Here is a 21,630-nt window from a genome sequence, read left to right on the forward strand (position 1 = left end):
CAAGTATCATAGGTAAGCCTTTACCTCACACTCAGCCCCTCAGTTTTGTCACACATACAGTGCTGCCCCCAGCAGTGCCATGCCTGCTGGGGCATGTCCGACCTGTCCAACACCAGCTGCCAGCGGAGCTGAGGTGGCAGCGCGGATCGGTGCCTGCCATGGCCATGTCACCTGTCTGACACCAGCTGCCAGTGGAGCTGAGGTGGCAGCGCGGATCAGTGCCTACCATGGCCATGTCACCTGTCCAACACCAGCTGCGAGCAAAGCTGAGGTGGCAGCGCGGATTGGTGCCTGCCATGGCCATGTCACCTGTCTGACACCAGCTGCCAGCGGAGCTGAGGTGGCAGCGCGGATCGGTGCCTGACGCTCCTCACCAGGGAGGCCAGCGAGGCTCGTCCCTGCAGCCCTCTGCCCATAACCTGCCTGAGGGAGCTGGGGGTGTTTAGCCTGGAGAAAAGGAGGCTCGGGTGTGATTTTATTGCTCTCCACAACTGCCTGAAAGGAGGCTGTAGCCATGTGGGGGTCAGCCTCTTCTCCCAGGCAACCAGCAACAGGGCCAGAGGACTTAGCCTTAAGATGGCCCAAGGGAGGTTCAGGTTGGACAGTAGAATTTCTTCACAGAAATGGTTGTTAGACATTGGAATGGGCTGCTCAGGGAGGCTGTGGTGGCTGTCCCTGGATGTGTTTAAGGAAAGACTGGATGTGGCATTTAGTTGACATACATTGTACTCGATGACCTCAGGGCTTTTCCAACCCGATTCTGTGTGGATGATGCCAGGTTGCCCAGGAACGTGGTGGAGTCACCATTCCTGGAGGTGTTTAAGAGGCATCTGGATCTGATGCTGGGTGATATGGTTTAGTGCTTTAGGGGTCACAGGGGTAGTGCTGGCTTGACAGTTGGACTTGATGATCTTAAGGGTCTCTTCCAACCTTGATGATTCCATGATTCTATAATTCTATAATTCTATGATTCGATGAGTTTATGGCTCCACGACTCTAGGCGCACGGCGACAAGAGCGGCGGCCGCGGGCGGAGCCATGGCAGCCCCGCCCGCCTGAGGCAGCCCCGCCCCTGCCAGCGCCCCCGGCGGCCCCGCGGGCACCGCCCCGCCCGCCTGTGGGCGGTGCCGCGCCTGCGCACAAGGCTGGGCAGGGGCGGGGCTGGTGCTGCGGTGGATGACGTCACCCGCCTGCCCCACCGGCGGGGCGGGGCGGGACCCGCGGCCGCAGCCGCCATGGCCGGTGCCATGTTGGGGAGGAAGTGAGAGCGGGAGGCGGCGGCGGCGGCCAGGAAGGAGCCCTTCCCTTTTCCCTCCTGCCGGGGCGGACGCGGGTTTCCCGGCCACGGCGACTTGCGAGACCCCCGGTGCGGGCGGTGCGGCGGCGGCAGCTGGCGGCGGCGGAGCTGAGCTCCCCGGAGGCGGCGGTGGCCTAAGATGGCGGACCCGGCGGAGTGTAACATCAAAGTGATGTGTCGCTTCAGGCCCCTCAACGAGTCCGAAGTGGCCCGAGGCGACAAGTACATCGCTAAGTTCCAGGGCGAAGACACCGTCGTCATCGCGGTGAGGGCCCGCCCGGGGCGGGAGAGGCGGGAAGCGCCGAGCGGGAGGGAGGGAGGGGGTGCCAGGGGTCGGCGGGGTCAGACGCCGCGGGGATGGGCGCGCTGTGAGGCGGGAGGGCTCGGGAGCGCCCGCGGGCGGGGACGCCTCGGGGAGGGGAGCGGCCTCCTTGGAGACCGAGGCAAAGGGGAAAGGGGGCAGGGACAGCTGCGAGCGGGGTGGGCTGGTCTGGGTATGGGAGGCGGTGGGGGCAGAGGGGCTGTGGAGACAGGGCGGTGGGGGCAGGTCAGGAGACCTTTGGCAGAGGCTCCAGCGAAAGGCCCAAGTGCCGAGGTGCGGAGTGAGGGCGAGTCCCGCAGACTGTCCGCCGGCCGGGCGCTCCCCGGGCCGTCCGGCCGTGCTGAGTGACTGCTAAATGCACGCGTGGGAGCTGCCGCCCGATAGCTGTCTGCGGAGAGTTTTGGGCAAGAAATGCGGAACGGCAGTGCAGGCTCCAGAGAATTAGTGCTCAAGATCTGTACATCGGTCTTCAGCTGACAGCTTCATTTTTGTTGTTGTTAAATCAGAATAAACAGACCATTTGCCTTACTGCATGTTCGTAAATGTATTTTAAGTGGAGTTTCCTTGCAAGGTATGAGGCCTGTTAAAAACAGTATGGATGTTGCGGGAGAAAAGATAATCCTTTTTCTTCAGTGGATCATAGCTAGCTACAAACTGGAGCTGGAGTATAAAAATAAAGTACAGTAGTTTGTTGCCTGGTTTGGTTGGTGTTGTACAAACACACTTTAGCCCCAGTGTTTGTTTTGTTTTTGTTAACTTTTAATTTGTGTTTTCGTGTAAATATATTTCATGAGAGACTGCTGAAAGTAACTTAGAGGCCAGTTATCTGTCTAAAATTTTTTGGGGTTTATGTTTTATTTTTTAAGGCTAACAATAATAGCTTTTTTGCACAATATCTGAAGTTGCAGGAGGCAGTGGAGGCAATTTAATAAAATACTTTTTTGTAAGAGGAGTTATAAATACTAGTGCTTTAGTCTGTTAATATTCAGCTGAATTTGTCAATAAAATACGGAATTCCATTAGTCTGGAGTGACAAGAACAATAGCATGCTTGTGAAATGAGGTAATTTGGGTTTATTTCAGCTGGCAAGGTACTATCTTGGAGTACATCACTTCTTCTTGAGGTTGTACAGGTAAACTCAGAGGAAGGAACCAATCCTGGAAAATGGAAAATTTAACTTGAGTGACTAATCTCACTTTCATCACTGAATACCCATTCATTGTGACACTGCACAGTCTGTTTATAATCCACAGTTTAGTGTAGAAACCTTGATGTGTTCTGACTTAAAAAATAAATTTTCTTTCCGTAGCCCTCATATAAATGAAAGCTTATCTTTTAAAAATACTCTTTAGGTGCATTTTAAAATTACCTAAAATGTTGATTTTGCTGAGGTGTTTTTGTATCCGAGTAGAACAGTTTGACATTGTGCTCCTGAGGGATCATGTGGGGCTTTCTGCTCAGGATTGATGTTTAGTGTTGCCAGCTGTACCTTGGTGATTTCACCTTGGAAAAAATCACAACAAATTTCCCAGTTGTCCTGGATCCAGGACTTGCTATGTCTGACTTGGGGGAAAATGACCCAAAATTATTAAATTGGGTAGCAGTGACAGTATTTGTGTCTTGTTTCACAAAATTTGAATAAAGGTTTGATACTCTCTGATTTTGTCTTTGTAATGGTGGCTGTAGGACAAGATTGATATCCTCAAAATTATTACTTGAATCTGTAAAACTGTTGACAATAACTTGTGTTTGGTGGTTTTGTTTTCAATAGCTTGACTGAGTTGTTACAAATTTAGGGACCCTCTAAGCTGAGCCTGTAGCCAAGCACCACTTCTTTCTGTGTGTTGCAGAACTGCCCAAGGGAGGATAACAGAAGCAGTGCTCATGAAACAGTGTCTGAAAGGCTTCCTCCATAAGCTGTGTGTTTGGTTACCTCAGCTCTTTGGTTTCTGCCCTTGTTGCTGCCTGTTGAGCAGTAATTGAGCCACTTTTGGTTTTTTATAGCTGCTTCCCTCAGCTGCCTGAAGGACTTGCACCTCCCGTGGGTGCCTGGCTCGGGGCTGGAGCAGTGGAGGCTGTTTTAATGATCTTGGGAGTTGCCTGTGATGGTCGATGGGAGGTGAAGACTGGGAGGCAGCGGAAGCAGAGCTGATACCAGGCTGCAGATTTGACTCCTCTGGAGGAGGGTGGGGAAGAAAATCAGTGACTATAGCCAAACCCTCCTCCTTCCTTGACTCCCCTGTCATCTCTGAGCTAGCTGTCTTCCCTTCTTTTCCTAGCTCCTATGAAATTAATGTCATCCTTGTCTTTCTGGACAAGTGAGTCATTTTGATCTGTGTTAGATAAAATAAGAGTTTTAACTATAGCTAGTGTGTGTAACAGCAGTTTGAGGGGACATATGATGCTTGTCTGCTTTAAAGAGCAGACTCTGAAACAAAGTATTGTCTTTCCACAGAATGAAACTTTTTAACTAGTAAAGGGCTTTTAATTTTTTAATTGCCGGTGACTTCTTTCCATCTTAGTATATAATATATATATATATAATATAGTATATTAATTATATTTTCCTAATGGCTTCTTCTGTTAATTAAATATAAGGATTTTGTTAAAAGAGATGATAGGATTACTCATTATATGACTTTTATGTTAAACATTAGAAATGTACCTGTATGTGAAAATTGATAGCAATTTGCTAGTGGATTTCAGGCTTTGAGTAAGATAGACCAGGAAGGAAGAGCAGTTTGATACGGGATTATCTCCTTTGTTTTATCAAACATAAAGCTGCTTGCAACTGAGTAGCTTTATAATTCTGCATAATGTATGTCTACATCCTTAAAAACCTTTCTATATCTAGTCTTGTTCATCTTAAAACTACCCAAAAGATAAATTGCTGAATACAGTGACACTCTGGGGTTTGGAACTGAAGCCTGAACCAAAAGCAGCACTACCCAGTGGCTGCAGTGGTGAGGCCTTATGGGTGTGCACAGAAATGGGCAGTATGCCTCTGTCCAAAAGGTTTTTAGCAATGGTAATTGTCTATTCCTTATTTGTATGGCTTTCAGGAAAGAATCATGGCTACTTATCTGTATTTTCATATTTGTTTAAGATGTACCCTTGTGATCCTGGAAAGAGCTTGAGACATTTGGCTTTCTTTTTTCATTATCTTTTAAACTAGTGTTGTATCGTAAATGAGACAAAGCTAGGTTAGAAAGTTCTTAGAATCAGGTAATGAAGGTCACTTGGTACTACTGCAGCTTTTAGTAGTAGGTTTTTCAAAAGAAAAATGCTGGCTGTATTGGGCTGTATAAATTCAAGAAATTAAATGCATTCTTTAAAATAACTTTAATATTATTATTATTATTGTTATTATCTAATGCTAAAAGAAAGCAGTGTTTAATTAGAGACCAAAAAAAGACATCAGGCCTACAGTGGACCTTTGCAATTCCTGATTCATATTTAATCTGTAGCTGAAATAATACTCTTCTTCCAATGTTTCTCTCTATTTCTTTTTCTTAATTTATTCCATTAAATTAACAAAGGTGCTTTTCAGGTGACAGTGGTGTGATGATTTAACAGAAAGGAAATATTCTGATGTCCAGGAATCTGTCAAGGCAGAGCTTTTCTCCCTGGCTGCAGAGCCATTTGCGTAGAAACACCTTGCTCATATTTGCTGGAGTTTTCTGTCCTGAAATTCAGTGCCAGTTTTTATAAACAGCAGTACTTGCTTTTCTCTTCAGAAGGCACTTTCTACTAAAGTAAAAGTTTGGCTGAAACATTTACTAAAAAAATACTGTTTCCATTCTGGAAATTGAGTTTCTAGTCACAGTGTTTTAAATCACATGGTTTACTAATTCTATAGCAATAAATAACTGCTGTAAAAGTTAATACTTGAGCTGCAGTATTTCCACAGAAATAAGAAAAAGAGGACAAAAAGCTGAGATTCACTGACTGTTCTGTATCAGCTGCACTTTTGTGTGCATGAGGCTAACACAAGAAGAAAATCCTCTTTCTTTATCCTAAAATTAAAATATTAATTTGTAGCTGTGCCTTTTCACCCTTTGACAGTGTTGGACTTGATTAGGTGTGTCAAAGCAGCAATACCTTAGCTTAGTAATAGGAAGAAGTGAGTCAGGTATCTGACATCATACTTTCCAGAAATTATTCCATTTTGGATAAATCTTTTAACATATTTTGTGCTGATGTGAAGAACATTCTTTAATATAGATGCAGATCTTAAAGGCAAAGTAAGCCCATTATGTACTACTTTAAGCTTTCACCAAGAATAGGCTAAACGTGGGTAGGTATTGTAGCACTGTTTTATCTGTCCATTCTAGCAAAAAACCATTAAAGAGCTTCTGCATGTGTTGTGGTAGAAAAATATGCTGCTGATTTTTCAAGTGAATTTTTTACTGCTGACTTTGCTTCAGATATCAGTGCATAAGAAGTAAGGTAAACTCAGGTGATCTTATGAATAACCAATTCTGTACTTTATGGAAAGTTGCAATAGTAATAAGGGATTTTTAAAATTACATTTATGCAGATAATTTCTAGTATTTCTTGGACTTTTGATGTAAGTTTTCAGTGTAATTGTGATTGCAGATTTTTCTGTAGTCTTCATTGCATATGTTGACAAAAAACTTTTCCACAGAAACTCACATGTACTCCAGATTTTGTATAATTTAGATTGGCTGAGCATCCTTTTATATAATGGGTAACTAGTCTTTAAGTTAGCTGTGGAACTGTACTTCAGCATTATCCCTTATTAAGATTCAGTTTAACTACTGCTAAATCATGTTGGCAGCTGCACCTTTCTGAAGGCTGTGAGAGCACTTGGAAAGTTTTGCTGTGAGACCACATCCCTTCAAGTGCAAGGCAACTGCGGGAGCTGCAGTTGTCTTGTGGTTGACTGCAGACAAAAGAAATGCTGGGCAGGGAACTAAAAGAGTTTGAGAGAGGAAACTCTGCTTGTTTGCTTGGTATTTTATATCTTGCTTATAAGGCCATATGTATTAAATTTCTAACAGAATTTGAGCACCAGTTTCTGAAAATTTCTGGAGTGTGTCAAAGCAGCCTCATACTGTGTTGGTGACACTGCTACTGCCCCTGTTAGGGACACCACACAGTAATGCTGCTTGGGCCCTTTGTGTCTTCAGTTCATCATTAGATCTGATTGTTTACTGCTTGGGGAAGAAAAGGCATCTGGTGCAGAAAAAATATCTGACACTTTAATCTTTCTTGATTAATCTCTTAAAGGTAATGAGGAGACTTTCTAGGGCATGATAATCCGTGTAATACTGTTTTAGCTTTGTTTACTGCAGAAAGTAGACTATGAAGAGAAGTGATAAGACATAGCATTGTATATGTCAAAGATGTGAAATCATACTGAGTGGGAGTAATTTGCATTCTTAAAACATAATTATCTTGGAACCTGCTTGTCTAAACTTACTTGATTAGATACTGACTCAGTGATGATGAAGCAGGGACATGCCACTAATATGGATTTTCATAGGTGTGATAAAAAATGAGGATATGTGAGGAAATATTCCACTTTCCACATGCAAAGGATGAAGAAATGACAAGTGACAACAGGACCCCTTTTGAGGATTCTCTTGGCCAAAATTAAGTTTTGTATATTGGTAGCAATTGTTAACTTGAGGGAAATTGAAATTGGTCATGTGCTTCGCAGCTTTCACTGTATAAATAAACAAGCTCAATTAAAGGCAATACTGCCCAAGTGAAGGCCTTGCAGCTTGATTTTCTATTCCACAATGGAATTGTTTCAGTGCATATAAATATGCACTAGAGCACGAAACAGAGCTGATTAATGGTTTGTGGTGTAGCTGACTTGCAGTGTGTAGTGTAGCTGATTGATATCTGTGAAATTGGAGGCTTTTTGAAACTACAACTGCTAGTGAGAAATATGGTGTCGTATTTTCTACAAGATCTTCATTTTTGTGTAATGTGTTCTCAGTCTTCATTTTCTTACCTCAGGGGTACTTGTTAGTTGCCTCCCGCCTGGTGTATCTAACGGCCTCAATTCTACCTGTAGAACATAGGTATTTGAGGTGTCTTTGAAGCTGAAATGAGTAATAGAGAAGGGTGGTGTTTTCCCTGCTGTGAAACAAGTGTTCTGACAAACTTCAGCCCTTAGGGACAGTTTCTGCCTACTGAGTCTTGTGGTTTCTTGAACATATTTATACAGTGAACGCTGTAATTATTTTTCCAGGAGAGTGCTCATCCACCTGATTTCAAGGCCTCAGATAAATGTGTTTAGTCTCAAAAAGCTTTGTTTGGTATGGTGCTAGATGTTATTAAAACACAAATGGAAGGCCAGGCCAGGGAATGCAAATGTGTGTGGGTAAAAGATGGAAACCGTACTTGTTTCGTTGCTGGAGAGACAATTCCAGAATATCCTTGTGGGAGGATGATAATGAATTAAATTTAGGCAGAATGGAACACTTAACATTTGCAGGGAGTTTAACAGTGTTAACTGACCTGGGTTTTTCATAAACTTCGCCCATCTGCTTGGCTACCTACAAAATCAAGCTCTGAAAATGCTACAAAAATTTGAGCTTTGTAAGATGAGCATGATCATTTATATCCTAATGGATTGTCAGCTGCTTAGAACTGTTATGAGAATCTCTTCTCTAAAACAAAGCAATATCCAGCATTACTCTCAAAACTCTGTCAGATCTTCCTAATGTAGTCTTTTCCAAAATGAGTCTTGTGAAAGGTTCCCTTCCCCAGTAGTGCCTTTTCTTCTGCTTGGGGGTCTTTATTTAAAGGATGTCTTATATGGCACAATAGTTTATGTTGAATGTTTTTTTTTGTTTGATTTTTTTTCAAGAAACACTACCAAGACAGATATTCTATGTCATGGGGTATGTTTTTAATAATTTGAGTTTACCAGAGTAAACTACTACCAGGGTAGGTGAGAATAAGGGGTTCTCAGATGTACAGACCAGGCATTGGCTTACCTTGTAAATCAAGTAACTTGAGGTCATGTGGCAGAGTAATTTTGCAGAACTATGTAAATAACACTTTGAACCCAAATCTATTTAATTCAAGGCCTTCCTTGTAAGCAGGCGTGTGAAGATTTAGGCAACACTATGAAAGCTGATTTCCGCACTACAGTCTTCAAGTGCTTAAAATAGAAGATTGGGCTGAGACAGTGTAGAGTACTTCTAAACTATTAACAAACACCTTCCAGTTCCACTTCCAGCATTTTTTGATAACTCTTCTGTTTTGGTTTTTTTTTTTTGCAGTCCAAGCCATATATATTTGACCGTGTATTCCAGTCGAACACTTCACAAGAACAAGTATACAATGACTGTGCTAAAAAGATTGTCAAAGGTAAGGTGAAAGAGCAAATTTACCATAAGAAAATCTTATATTCCTGTGGATTTCAGTGTTGGAAATGAATACTTCTATTGCTGCCTTTTATCTTTGGAATGCTTAATAAGTGCCAACATGATTGTAGCACCATACAGTCATCCTGTAGTTGAGCTAATAAATTATGTCAGTGCTTAACCTGCTGTTTCAGTTGATTGCAACATTTGATAACATTTACCTGTTACATTTTGGGTTTTTTTTTTACAGTTCTCTGCAATGATAATTTAAAACAATTTGTCAGAAATTAAACATAATAACTGTTATTAATAAGTTTGAGACGTGTCATCTGCCATCCCCATGTCCCCCCAAATTTACTGGTGACAAACATCATACAGAAATTCGTTTGGAGGAATGCAAGAGGAAATGAAAATTGTGAAATATGAGTTATTGCTGTGCATGCTAGGGTATACAATTTCTCCAAAACTGAATTCTCAGATTTAGCCTAGTACCTTCAGAAAATCAAGTCTTGTCGCAAAGAAGGATATACCACAGTAAGTTTTTGTAGTAAGCAATTAGCTAGTTCCTTGAAAATAAAATTGATTCATTTCTTGAGGGCATCAGTAAGTTCTAATTGATCCAGCTTCCAAAATACCTATACAAAGCCTTGTCAGAAATCCCTGAAATACCAACTATTAGTTAATACCAACAGAATATTGGGTAAACATACTGTGTTTTTCATCATTAGAAAAGTAAATTGCTGTGGGAAATTCATGCTGCTGCAAGTATTTAACCCATTAATGAGTTAAATAGTAATCAGGCTCAGATCAGAAGGTTGCTCCTTGAAAACTGAATGTAGCTAAGAATTGTAATGCTGCCCCTTTTCTTCATGTAAGACTCTGAGCTCTGTGTGGCATTTCTCAATTGTGCTGCATCAACTGGCAAATGAGGTCTAGTGGCGAGACAAATGGATTTATGAGTATGGTGGAGTGGCAAAGACCTCCCCATTTGGAGTATCTCCTCGTACTTGTTTTTGGAAAATGAAAGTTTGCTTGCAGGATGTAATTTTAGACTAACTTACACATAAACAAGCCAACCCACAAGCCCCTCCCCCCTTAATCTAAAACTTTGCTTGGCTCATTCATAATTTGAAATAGAAGCTTATGACCTAAGAGTAAGATGCTTGAAACTTAGGGCATTGCTCATTGTCATCACAATTGAACAATTAAACTTTCCTGAAAGCAGAAAATATGATGGTGTTCTCCTATTTGGTTTCTTCTGTGATATCAAAGACCATCTGTTCAGCCTGGCAATTGTATCTATTTCCTTTTTTTCCTAAATGTGAAGTCTTGATTTCTCTGGTTGAAGAAACAGGTGCTTCTAATCAGCCAGCTTCTAAGACACTGTCAGTGATGGCAAAATGCATTAAAAGATGTAGGGAGGAACACCCTCCCTCCCCCTAACTCTAGCACAAGGTTCCCAGACACTGAGTGATTTAACTTGCTGGGCGTTTTAGGACCTGCTTGCTTGCATTCTGCTTAATTCAACTTATCTTTAGAAGAAGGAAATGAACACTAATGAAAATACTCTTTCCCTTTAGATGTACTTGAGGGATACAATGGTACAATATTTGCTTATGGGCAAACATCATCTGGAAAGACACACACTATGGAAGTAAGAAATGTTAAAATAATTTTCTCTTACTGTCACTGTCATGTCTTTTCATCATAATAGTCTTTGCTTTGTAGAAATAAGATGTCAGCTTGTTTTCTTCTTGCAACATTTTGATATCCCATTATTTTTTTTAGGACTGAGAATGGCAATTAGAGTGGGTTTTTTTCACACTCAGTAGCAGGATGAGAAACAGAGGAGTAATATCAATAGCATAGTTTCACTTGTTGTAGTTAGGGAGAGTTCTGAGGCTGTTCTTTTCACTTTTGGGGAACTGTGGGACTCACTTTACTTCATGGAGTAAGTGCATCATACCTGTTAGCATTTTGTCTGTTAAACTGAACCAGGTGTTTTGTGTTTGAATACTGTTTGTAGTGCTGGATTGAGTATGAAATTTTTGTTATATTCTGTCTTTTTCTGTTAAGGGGAAGCTTCATGACCCAGATGGAATGGGCATTATTCCAAGAATAGTGCAAGATATTTTTAATTATATTTACTCCATGGATGAGAATCTTGAGTTTCATATTAAGGTAAACTTTTCTTGATTTTTACTTGAATCTGTATTCAAACTTGAAGGTAGTCTGTGTGTAAATGGATATTCTGTATCTGTTTCAAATGCCTGTAACTTGGAAACCTGATAACCTGAGTTATTACTGAAGTAACTAATTTTTCCTAAAGAAGAATTATGTTAAAACTTTCATTTTGTTCCAGTAAACGTTGATGGAAGCTATGCTGATAACCTGTGGCAGTGCTCATAGTGATTGAAACTTCTGATCAAAACAGTTGCTTCTTAAAGATGTATTTTAATTCAGCCTTAAGGACTTGAGCTGGATGTAGCGTTACGTGGGAGGTCGTAGTAATCATACTGAATCCTTGTGATCAAGAAGCAAAGCATTTTTGCCTCCTGATGTATCTCTTTTCCTCTTCTTACTTCTAGGTGTCATATTTTGAAATATACTTGGATAAAATAAGGGACCTTTTGGACGGTAAGACTTTGATTTGTATTTAACTATAAAATAAGTTTTTCTGGAGGGACATGTTAAAAAACCCCTTATGTTACTTAGGTATTCATTATGCTAATAACTTTGCATGATAAAGGTACATCATAATGGGAAAGCATGGAGCTCCTCTATAAGATATTACTAAAGCTGCAGTGGTGGTGGTTTCTTACACGTTAAGTTTTTTGTCAGGTGTTGCTGAGAGGTAACATTTATGACTCAGGCATGCATTATAAGCAGTGCTTTCATTCAGTTTTGCCTTAGCTTTGGAATGTTTTCTCTTCCAGTTTCAAAGACCAATCTTTCTGTTCATGAGGACAAAAATAGAGTTCCCTATGTAAAGGTGAGCATCAGTCTGATATATTTTCATCTTGCACTCCTCTAGTGTGCACCACTTACTTGTGCCTTGTTTATGTGGTGTTATTTTTCACAATCCCCCCCTTTTTTTCCAAAGGGTTGCACAGAGCGTTTTGTATGTAGTCCAGAAGAAGTTATGGATACTATAGATGAAGGAAAATCAAATCGACACGTAGCAGTTACAAGTAAGTGTCATCTTCTGTTTCCTTTTAGTGATATATCTATTTGCTTCTGGTATGCCTTAAAAAAGTAGGGGAGGCACAGATAGTGAGCTAAATAATTCAGGTGTTTGAAAGGGTCTGGCATAAGCAGTTTCACTTCAGAAACTAGTATTTGAGTTCATTTCTGGTTAGATCATGTTGCTCTTAGACTGGGATTGAAAAGAGAAAGTAAGTCATCCGTGAGGAACTGTGTATCACTGGAGAAAAAGGTGTAGTTCTGCTTCAGGAGTAGTGCAAAATCCCAGTTTGTGGAATTTGTTTCAATTAACCTAGAAATCTGTAAGTGTGGCTTGTCTACAATTTGATCATTCTGTTGCATATTCTAAGAGCAGCTGATCAGAATTCAGACCTGCTGCAGATTTAAGCATCATCCCAAGATTTTTGGCTGTAGCATGCAACTGAGTTGCAAGGAGCCATGCCATAGGTCTCCAAATTCCCACAGAGAGCAGGGTTTGGAAATGACAGAGGGGTTAGAGAAGACAAGGGAAGATGTAGGTGCATGCAACTTGAGCTCTTAGCAACTGAGGTGACTGTCAGATGTCTCAGAGCCAATTTGAGGATGTTTTACAAACTTTCTGTGTTTAGTTCTTTATTCAGAAAGAGAGATTATACAGTCATTAAGAAAATATAAGTGTTTTCTTCTCATTTCTTAGGTTAAGGATCAAAAATAAAAATAATATATTCCTTTTAAGGAATGTTTCAGTCTTGTGGCTTTGCTTCATCGCTCCTAAGTAAAAAAGTTCAAGTGGGGACTGCACTAAGAAAATTTGGATAGAATATTATTTTGTGTCCTGTGCTTCTTTAACATCAGTAAGCCAGTACTTTTAAAACTGTGAGAGATTTATACTTAAAAGGGAGAAGAAATGGCCAGATGTTCTCATTCAGATTAAATTTTGTTACTGGATTAAAATAATACTTTAAGTTCAACAAGCCTTGTTTTCTCTTAATGTTTCACAGCAGAGGGGGCAGTACAAGACAGGAATGAAAGGCTATGGCCAGTTAAAATTTTCAGAGAAGGATAAAATGGGGTACACTGGAAGTCTACAAAAGAATCTCCTATTAAGACCTAAATATACTTTCTGTTCTAATAAAGTAAATTAATGTGTGAAATCCATGGTTGACAAGCTAGCAAACCTGATGAGTGAATTTATGTGATATTAATAGGAGCCCAAGGAAAAACTGGATCTTTCTTACCCAATTGATGATACCATTGGTTTTGCTGCCTCTAGGTCTGCTGCCATTGAGAGATTACACTATACAGCTTCATTAGCTTTGGATCTCTTGCTGCACTGTGGGGAGGTGTTGTTTTAAGGTTGTACAAATCTTTTTGATGTGTTTATTTTGAATTATAGATATGAATGAACACAGCTCCCGGAGTCATAGTATTTTTCTTATTAATGTAAAACAAGAGAATACTCAAACAGAACAGAAACTAAGTGGAAAACTTTACCTTGTGGACTTGGCAGGTAGTGAGAAGGTAATTATAAGTTTCTCTTTCTGCTCTGAAACAGTGTTTTTTCTTTACAGTCAAGTATTTTACATTAGTGTAATACTGATGGTTCAGTTGTCATCTCTGAGGCGTGTTAATTTTGATGTTGAAACATGGTTTCTGAATCCTAGGCTGGCTTGGCTGTTAGACACTTTAAGCTGATCCCCATTTCTGCAAGTGAGGGTTTGTAAATCTGAACTAGGGTGGGGAAAGAGGGTAAAGTTCAGTTTCAATATCTGAGAGTGCAAAAAAAAAAAAGTGTTACAGATATGTGGGTTAGCCAGGTACAGGAATAAAGTTTTATGGCTGTGGAATATCTGGATTTTCTTATGTAGTGATATCAAGTTTCGTAATATGAAAATCTGATTAACGTTGGTTGACAGCTTGCTTTCCTGTATCAGTAGCTTAAAGCAGGGAAGGAAATAGATACTGTAATTAGTCTTCTAAGAACTGCATTTCTGACATTCTTTTCATCTTTGCTTCTGTGTTTATACCTATCTTTGCCTTCGGCTTTTTCAGACGTTTCTGCTTGCTGCTGTTTTTCCTTACATCATTGTTCTATGACCTTATTGTTGTCTCTGATCCTGTATTTATTCTGAAATGTGTTTCTTTAGTCAGTGTCTTTTTTTCTTTTAAAGAAGAGGACTGGGTTGCAGGTCTCCTTTGTCTGTAGTTCCTTTGCATTTCAAACTTTACTTTGGTGCATTTCCCCAGTCCCTTTGAAATACTTGGAGTTTTCTAACGCCTTGTATCAGTTTATATGCAGGGAAGTAGAATTGTTTCATTGTAGTCATGGTCACAGCTTGGTAGAAACAGTAAAGGTAGGTTTTATAGAACTGTAAGTCAAATTCAGCCCTTGAGGCAAAAGAGGCAAGGTAAATAGAATGGCATCAGGTCAGATTTTTTTCATGTTTCTGCTACTTACTTAAGTTCCTAGAGCACTCATGTAGGTCAGATTCTGCCTCTAAAATCCGTTCTCACAGATTTATGCTTGTGAAGATTTTCTGCTGTATTTTCCAGGGGTAGTAGTGGTATGTGGTTTGGGTTTTAGGGTTTGTTTTGTTAGGGTTTTTAAAGGGGAGAGGTAGTTTGGTTTTAAGGATGATTTCTGGACAAACTATTTTTAATGCTTATTTACTTTTAAGGAATTAATCTTTTTTACAGACTTCAAAAAACTTTTGAAGTTGTTCATTTGACAGAAGTTATTAACTATACATTTATCTACTACAAAAGGCGCACTTTGCAGGGAGAATATTTAGTTCAGTTAAAAATATGAGAAATGTCTTCAGACACTGAGTTTTGAATGAGAAATTGATAATGAATCGGGGAAAGTGTCTTAAGAGTTTGCTTATGTGTACCTCATAAAATGAGGAAGACTGACTTATAAGTGGGGAAATTACATAAGTTTTCTCTTAAATGTTGAAGGTATTTTTTGAAGATGCATTTAGTAATGTCCTGAAATATTGTATAGGTTAGTAAAACTGGAGCAGAAGGTGCTGTGCTGGATGAGGCCAAGAACATCAACAAGTCTTTGTCTGCTCTTGGAAATGTCATCTCAGCCCTGGCTGAAAGTAGTGTAAGTGTTCTCTTTTGTCTTTTTTTACTTAAAGGTTGAAGGTTTGCATCTCTGAACATACTGTGCAGAAATTCTTACCAATCTCAGTGATATGAGCCAGTGCATTGCAGGTGGCCATTACTCTTGTACTGTATTGACAGTAAAGATTAATAAGTTACATTTAATGCTGAGGGACCTGAGCATCATACTGAAAGTTTCTTTGTGCTCTAAAGGTTACCAAACATAGAAATAAAATTTTGTCACCCCATGGATCTTCAGTCTTATGATTAATGAATTAAAGTAGAATTTAATGTCTTTCTAATAAGGTCATACCTAGCAAAAGTGTAGTTCATATTTCAGCAAATTAAATGTGTCTGAAAACCCATGACTGATCATTTAACCTCTTCCTTGGTAGACATATGTTCCATATCGTGATAGCAAAATGACCAGAATCCTTCAAGATTCACTAGGGGGTAATTGCAGAACCACTATTGTTATTTGCTGTTCTCCATCTTCTTACAATGAATCTGAAACTAAGTCTACTCTTCTGTTCGGCCAAAGGTGAGTACATGACTTAAGAGGAATAAATACACACTGAGAAATAAGTAAGTTGCTCTGTTAAGATTCCTGAACCAAATTAATTAGAATGTTTACTTTCTTTGTGTAATTCTTCAGTGTATACATGGCTAAGTGTTGTGATCTATCTTGTCTCATAATATATAAAAATCCTTAAACCAGACAGGATCCTGAAGACTGCATTTTCAGGAGAAGCATATAATTTGGTTCAAATTGTGGTTTAATGTAAAATCTTGGAGGGCTATAAATACTTCCCCGTCCCCTGCCTTCCCTAAAGTGGAAGAAGGTAGGAAGGGGCTCTTCCCTGGTAAGTTGAATCCTTTATTTGCCAGGACAGCCTGTTCTCTGATCTGTATCTAACAGTCCAGTAAACTTTGAAGTTATACATGTGAATTCCTATGTAATTTGTAACTGAATTTATACATACCCATTTCCAATTAGGTACTTTGTTAGGTGGTTTTTCTTTACCATTGTATTATTGTTGCTGCTTTGTTATACTCCAGTTCCTGACCCCTAGATTGAATCACACCGTTTAGCGGAGCACATTACAAAACCAGTAAGTGTTTTGCTAGTCCACCTGGTCTTTGATGTTAGTATACCTCTTCCACTTCAGTCCAACAAGATAGTTTCCTACTGGTGTTCTCTGAGAAGTTTTGTATTATGGAAAATAGACCACATTAGAAATCTGTCAGAATATGAATAGTTAGTGAGCGTGGAGTAATGTCTGCATTCTGCAGCAGTGGAGGCTTTTGGTTTCCTTTTAGAAGGTAGGAGGTCTTTTCCTTTTATTATTTAGTGAATGAGGTACTGGAAAGTGTCTTCCAGCTGCAGCTATGTAGTTTCATTGCCTTGTGCTCTTGATGTCTTCAGGAGTTAACAGAGTGCATTCCTGTCTCAGCTACTATAGTTAGTCCGGTATAATAATTCAACTTCCTAGGGATATCAAATTTATGCTGAAGCTCTCAGCTGTAGTAACTGAAGGCTATGTAATATTCATATAATACAGTAGAAAATCATATCTCTTTTAGTAGTAATGTCTCCTTAAGACTTTGCAGAAGGGTCCTTATTGGAGTCAATGCAAGGCAAGAGAGATGTTTAACTGCCAGTAAGCTTTTTTCCTGTTCTGAATTTTGGAGTAGGATATTCATTAGTAGAAGACCAAACAGGAAAACTACTGAGATAAGTGAGGTATGGCACTATAGTGAAAACCATACATTACTTCATGAATATGTTATCAGTACCTGTAGTTTTGTCTCCAAACCTAATTTAATGGAATTCACCTGAACATAGACACTCACATCTGCCATTACCTAAGTAGCTTGTAACACCTTTTTGGTTAGTGGAGATCTAGTAAATAGACTTTTTGGTTGAAATGAGCTGTTTCTTAGATAAGCATGCTAGAAGTGTCCTCTCTATTGGACAGTGTTTGCTAGATGTGGAATACTATCCTTTGTTCAAAACTGTGTACAACTGTCCTGACCTCAGTTCTTTCAGATGAAGATATGCAGCTTAATTTTTCCAACTCAATCAGCTTGAGATTTCTCAGCTTCCCAAAAGTTGTGTTGCTCTGTCCTTTGACAGTTGTATCAATCCAATTGAAAGAATAGTTACTTGACGGGGAATAGAAATAAGGTTCTGGAAGAGATGGGAATGTTTATGCGTTCACTAGTGATATGTGAACATGTTATTTAGTAACCTTTAATTCCTTTATTTGAAAATGAAGTTTCAGAGCTTTTTGCTTTCTCTGTGTAGAGCAAAGACCATTAAGAACACAGTCTGTGTCAATGTGGAGCTCACTGCAGAACAGTGGAAGAAAAAGTATGAGAAGGAAAAAGAGAAAAACAAGACTCTGCGTAACACCATACAGTGGCTGGAAAATGAGCTCAACAGATGGAGGAATGGTAAGAAGCAGTTATATTATTATTCTGCAAACTTTAGACAAGACAGCACACACTGAAATAGTCTTCAGGCTACCAGAAATAGCTAAGAGCACTATGCAAGGCAGTAATAAGGATGTTAAAGCTATAGTAGTAAGTCAGCTTTGGAACATGATATTTTTCGCTTTATTGTAACTGAAATAACTTCTGATAATCGTGTTATGACAAAAATGTCTGAAAGTGTATTCCTGTTAGATTGTTCAATGCTTGGTTTTCTAGCAGGACTACAGTTACTTACATTGAAAAAAAATTATTTTGGGGGACAAAAAACTGATATTGTTTGTAAGTGCAGAAGCTAAGTAAAATGATTCCTCTCTTCTGGTTTTCTGATTCAAAACAATATCACAAGATCTTGCCCTCATTTAAAACTCAAACATGTGAATAGGCAAAAAACTCACCCAAACCCCAAAGTTGCTGATAGTACCAAATATATGCCTGTCAATTCTTCCTGAATTATTAACTTCTTATCAGTTCAAGTTGCTAGCAAAATGCAAGTTAATAGTGAAGTCATAAATTCAGGAAAAGAGAACATAGGTCATACAGACATACTCTGGAGTTTCACAGCTGTAGAAGATGATTTTGCAGTCTGACAACTGCACCACATCCTGATACAAATCTGAAGAAAAAGGGGTTTGCTGAAATAGGTTTGGTAGGATGTGGGGTTATTTTGGTTTTTGTTGGGGTTTTTTTATTGTTTTGTAGAGCTGGTGTGAGGCCACACCTGAAATGTCAATGTTCTGAATGAACTATACTTAACATGAGATACTGGAGTGTTGGAAAGAGCCTATACTTTCCAAGGACTGCATAAAATGTTTTGAATAAAGCACTAAGGAATTTAGTTTAATTTACCAGAGAAGTGCCTTGGCATGTTCTGTCTTCTTCTCTGCAAAGTTAAAGTGTTCTCATCAGAAAAATCTTCATGAAAATAAAAGGATAAAAGTGTAACTGAAAATATTTTAAACTAGAAGCAGAGCAACGTAAAAGTAAATGTGGCTACCTAGTAAAACAGTGCCAAGGGAGAGAAAGTTTTATGTCTTCTGGGAAAGTTAGGTGACTTTCTAGAAGATAAGGTTTGATCTGTAATTTGCAGCTCATAGCAGAGTAACTGGGTGAAATACAATGTTTTGTGGTAAGCAGGAAATAGTTTGAATGATCTAATGGTCTTTTTTTTTTTTTTTGCCAAGTAATCAGCTGAACTCAATTACTTATTAACTGTGTAAAACTGTTAGTAGGAAATATGTAACTCTCAAGGGTAATTTTGTGAGAAATATGTCATGGCTAATTGTACTAAAATTAAGTTTACTTTTAAGGGGAGACTGTACCAGTTGATGAACAGTTTGACAAGGAGAAAGCCAACTTAGAAGCTTTTGCAGTGGACAAGGATATTACTGTTATTAATGATAAACCAGCTACCACAATTGGAGTAACTGGCAATTTCACTGATGCTGAGAGAAGGAAATGTGAGGAAGAAATTGCCAAACTTTACAAACAACTGGATGACAAGGTATGCCGTTCTTACTTAATGTAAGATCTCTTGAAAATATGTCTTGAACTATATTATTGTATAAAATATCTTCAGCATTCTCAGGAGGAGAAACGAAGGGGCAGGTACAGATCTCTTCACTCCTGTGACCTGAGGGGGAGTGGCCTGAAGTTGTGTCAAGGGATGTTTAGTTTGGATATTAGAAAAGGTCCTTCATCCAGAGGGAGGTTGAGCACTGAAACAGGCTTCCCAGGGAAGTATTCACAGCACCAAACCTGGCAGAGTTCCAGAAGCCTTTAGACAATGCTCTTGGGCACAGGGTGTGACTCTCAGGGTGTCCTGCACAGGGCTGAGAGTGGGACTTGATGATCCTGACGGGTCCCTTCCAACTCAGCTTATTCTGTGATTCTATGTTTCATTTGCCAGTATTCATTTGTTAGCTCAGCTTGATTAAGTATTTGCTGAGAGTGCTTCCTCTTAATTCCAATTAAGAGAAATCAAAGTTGCCTTATCTAGTGCTAAGGGAGTATCGTTTGTTAGTTGGAAAACAATGGATGTGGGAAAATGAGTAATTTGAAGACAAATTTTTTTTTCTTTCCATGTTTTGGATATTTTATTTGAAATAAATAATCTCAAATTTAAGCAGTAGTATTGTATTTAAATAGAAAAATATTTTAAATAAATATTAATTGTTCCTTGGAAGTTAGAACAACTTGGAGAAGACTTGCAAAAGCACAGATATAAGGCTTTTATCTCTGAAGCATGGTGTATTACACATACATGCCAGTTAGGAGCCTAATTAATCAACCACTGAAAAGAATTAGTTTTTATTTTTATTGCCTTGTTGTGTGATTATCTCATAATAGGGAAAAGTTAGATACCTAACATCTGCTGTCTCATAGTTTACTTTTTTCTGAGTGGTATTTGTCAGTTTAATGACATTATTTCAACTACAGGATGAAGAAATTAATCAGCAGAGTCAACTAGTAGAAAAACTGAAGACACAGATGTTGGATCAGGAAGAGGTGAGTTTTGCTCTTGCATCTATATTTTATTTTCATTTGTCTTTCCTTTAAAGAAATTGGTGGTATTTGGAATAGTTCTCAGTTTATGACCAGGGAATAGAATGGCAGCTGACTACTGCACAGCAGTTCTCTTCTGTGCCTTATCTAAATGCTCTGCCTGTTCATTCCTCCCACCTACACTGTGCTGATGGCCAAACTTAAACCAGCTTTACTTGGATCTTAAGTACCCATGAAGATTGAAAGAATTGAAGTATTTTATGCAAAGACAGCCACAATCTTCCCTATGCAAAGTTAGCAGGTTGTCAAAAGTGAAGGTAACTTGATTTAATGTAAGAAATCTGTTCTAAGGTTTGCTTCTGGTCAGTTGCTGTACAGAGAGATGGGAGAGGAGGGAAATGTATTGGCCCATAACAAAAAAGGAAGTATCTATGTGTTAATTCAGACCATACTTGCTAGAATATTCAAATGATTTGTATGCACATGTTGCCAAGGATGTAAATTAATGAGGGGAAATTCCTATTAATAACGAAAATTTCATTTAGCCAAAATATTAGAAAAATTATTTCTCTATACCACAAAAGTTTTAAAAAAATGCAGTCCTTGTGTACATACTCAGAGAGAAATGGGCCAAGGAGTAGGGAAGTTGGAGCTACTGTTGAATCTAATTTAAATAAATAAATCTGCTTTTTTAGCAATTGTACCCTTTGTCTAGTTATTCTTCAGCAGCTAACAGTGTTAAAATGCTGGAAGTTTAGTCCCACACTATTGATAATTTCAGACTCATGAGTAGTGTTCAGTGGCTTTTTTGAGAACTTGCAATGTTCTGTGTACATTTCTAGTGGCTACTTCTATATGTCTTCATTTGTAATCGCTTCCATTTTTAAGATATTTAAAAACTTAAAGAACTGTGAATATAGATTGTGAATTTAGTTGTTCATTATATTCTGTTCTTGGTATCCTTATTGCGTGAAGATAGTCACTTGGAATGTAGATACAAGCTATTGTAGCAGCTAAAAGCATTAATAAAATTCAAGATATATGTGGAATTTTCTTCATGATTATTTATTGTTGTATTTTTATTAAACTTCTGTCAATATTGCAGCTTCTGGCATCAACCAGACGGGACCAAGACAACCTGCAAGCAGAGTTGAATCGCCTTCAGGCTGAAAATGATGCTTCTAAAGAGGAAGTGAAAGAGGTGTTACAAGCCCTTGAAGAATTAGCTGTCAACTATGATCAGAAGTCTCAGGAAGTAGAAGATAAAGCAAAGGAATATGAACTGCTTAGTGATGAACTCAATCAAAAATCGGTATGAAATTGGGATAAGAAATTACTGACAATCTTCAGTGTGACTTTCTTGCCTTACCTGTA

General features: G+C 39.1%; 1 protein-coding gene across 2 annotated transcripts in view; it reads left to right on the forward strand.

The window, feature by feature from the left end:
- The first annotated feature begins 1,227 nt into the window (after nt 1–1,227).
- The window catches only part of KIF5B (kinesin family member 5B), a 33,515-nt gene continuing 13,112 nt past the window's right edge, over nt 1,228–21,630 (forward strand). The window contains exons 1-14 of one of the 2 annotated variants that reach the window (XM_053976177.1): nt 1,228–1,561; nt 8,884–8,971; nt 10,548–10,621; nt 11,044–11,148; nt 11,556–11,604; nt 11,904–11,959; nt 12,071–12,158; nt 13,547–13,671; nt 15,155–15,259; nt 15,654–15,799; nt 17,567–17,715; nt 19,062–19,255; nt 20,191–20,259; nt 21,362–21,568. In XM_053976177.1, coding sequence (XP_053832152.1) covers nt 1,436–1,561; nt 8,884–8,971; nt 10,548–10,621; nt 11,044–11,148; nt 11,556–11,604; nt 11,904–11,959; nt 12,071–12,158; nt 13,547–13,671; nt 15,155–15,259; nt 15,654–15,799; nt 17,567–17,715; nt 19,062–19,255; nt 20,191–20,259; nt 21,362–21,568 — 1,581 coding nt within the window. In that variant the 5' untranslated portion in view covers nt 1,228–1,435. The remainder of the gene's footprint in view (nt 1,562–8,883; nt 8,972–10,547; nt 10,622–11,043; nt 11,149–11,555; nt 11,605–11,903; nt 11,960–12,070; nt 12,159–13,546; nt 13,672–15,154; nt 15,260–15,653; nt 15,800–17,566; nt 17,716–19,061; nt 19,256–20,190; nt 20,260–21,361; nt 21,569–21,630) is intronic. The other variant, XM_053976183.1, reaches the window with a different exon arrangement.

This window comes from Vidua macroura, chromosome 1, assembly GCF_024509145.1.
Source record: "Vidua macroura isolate BioBank_ID:100142 chromosome 1, ASM2450914v1, whole genome shotgun sequence".
Lineage (NCBI taxonomy): Eukaryota > Metazoa > Chordata > Aves > Passeriformes > Viduidae > Vidua > Vidua macroura.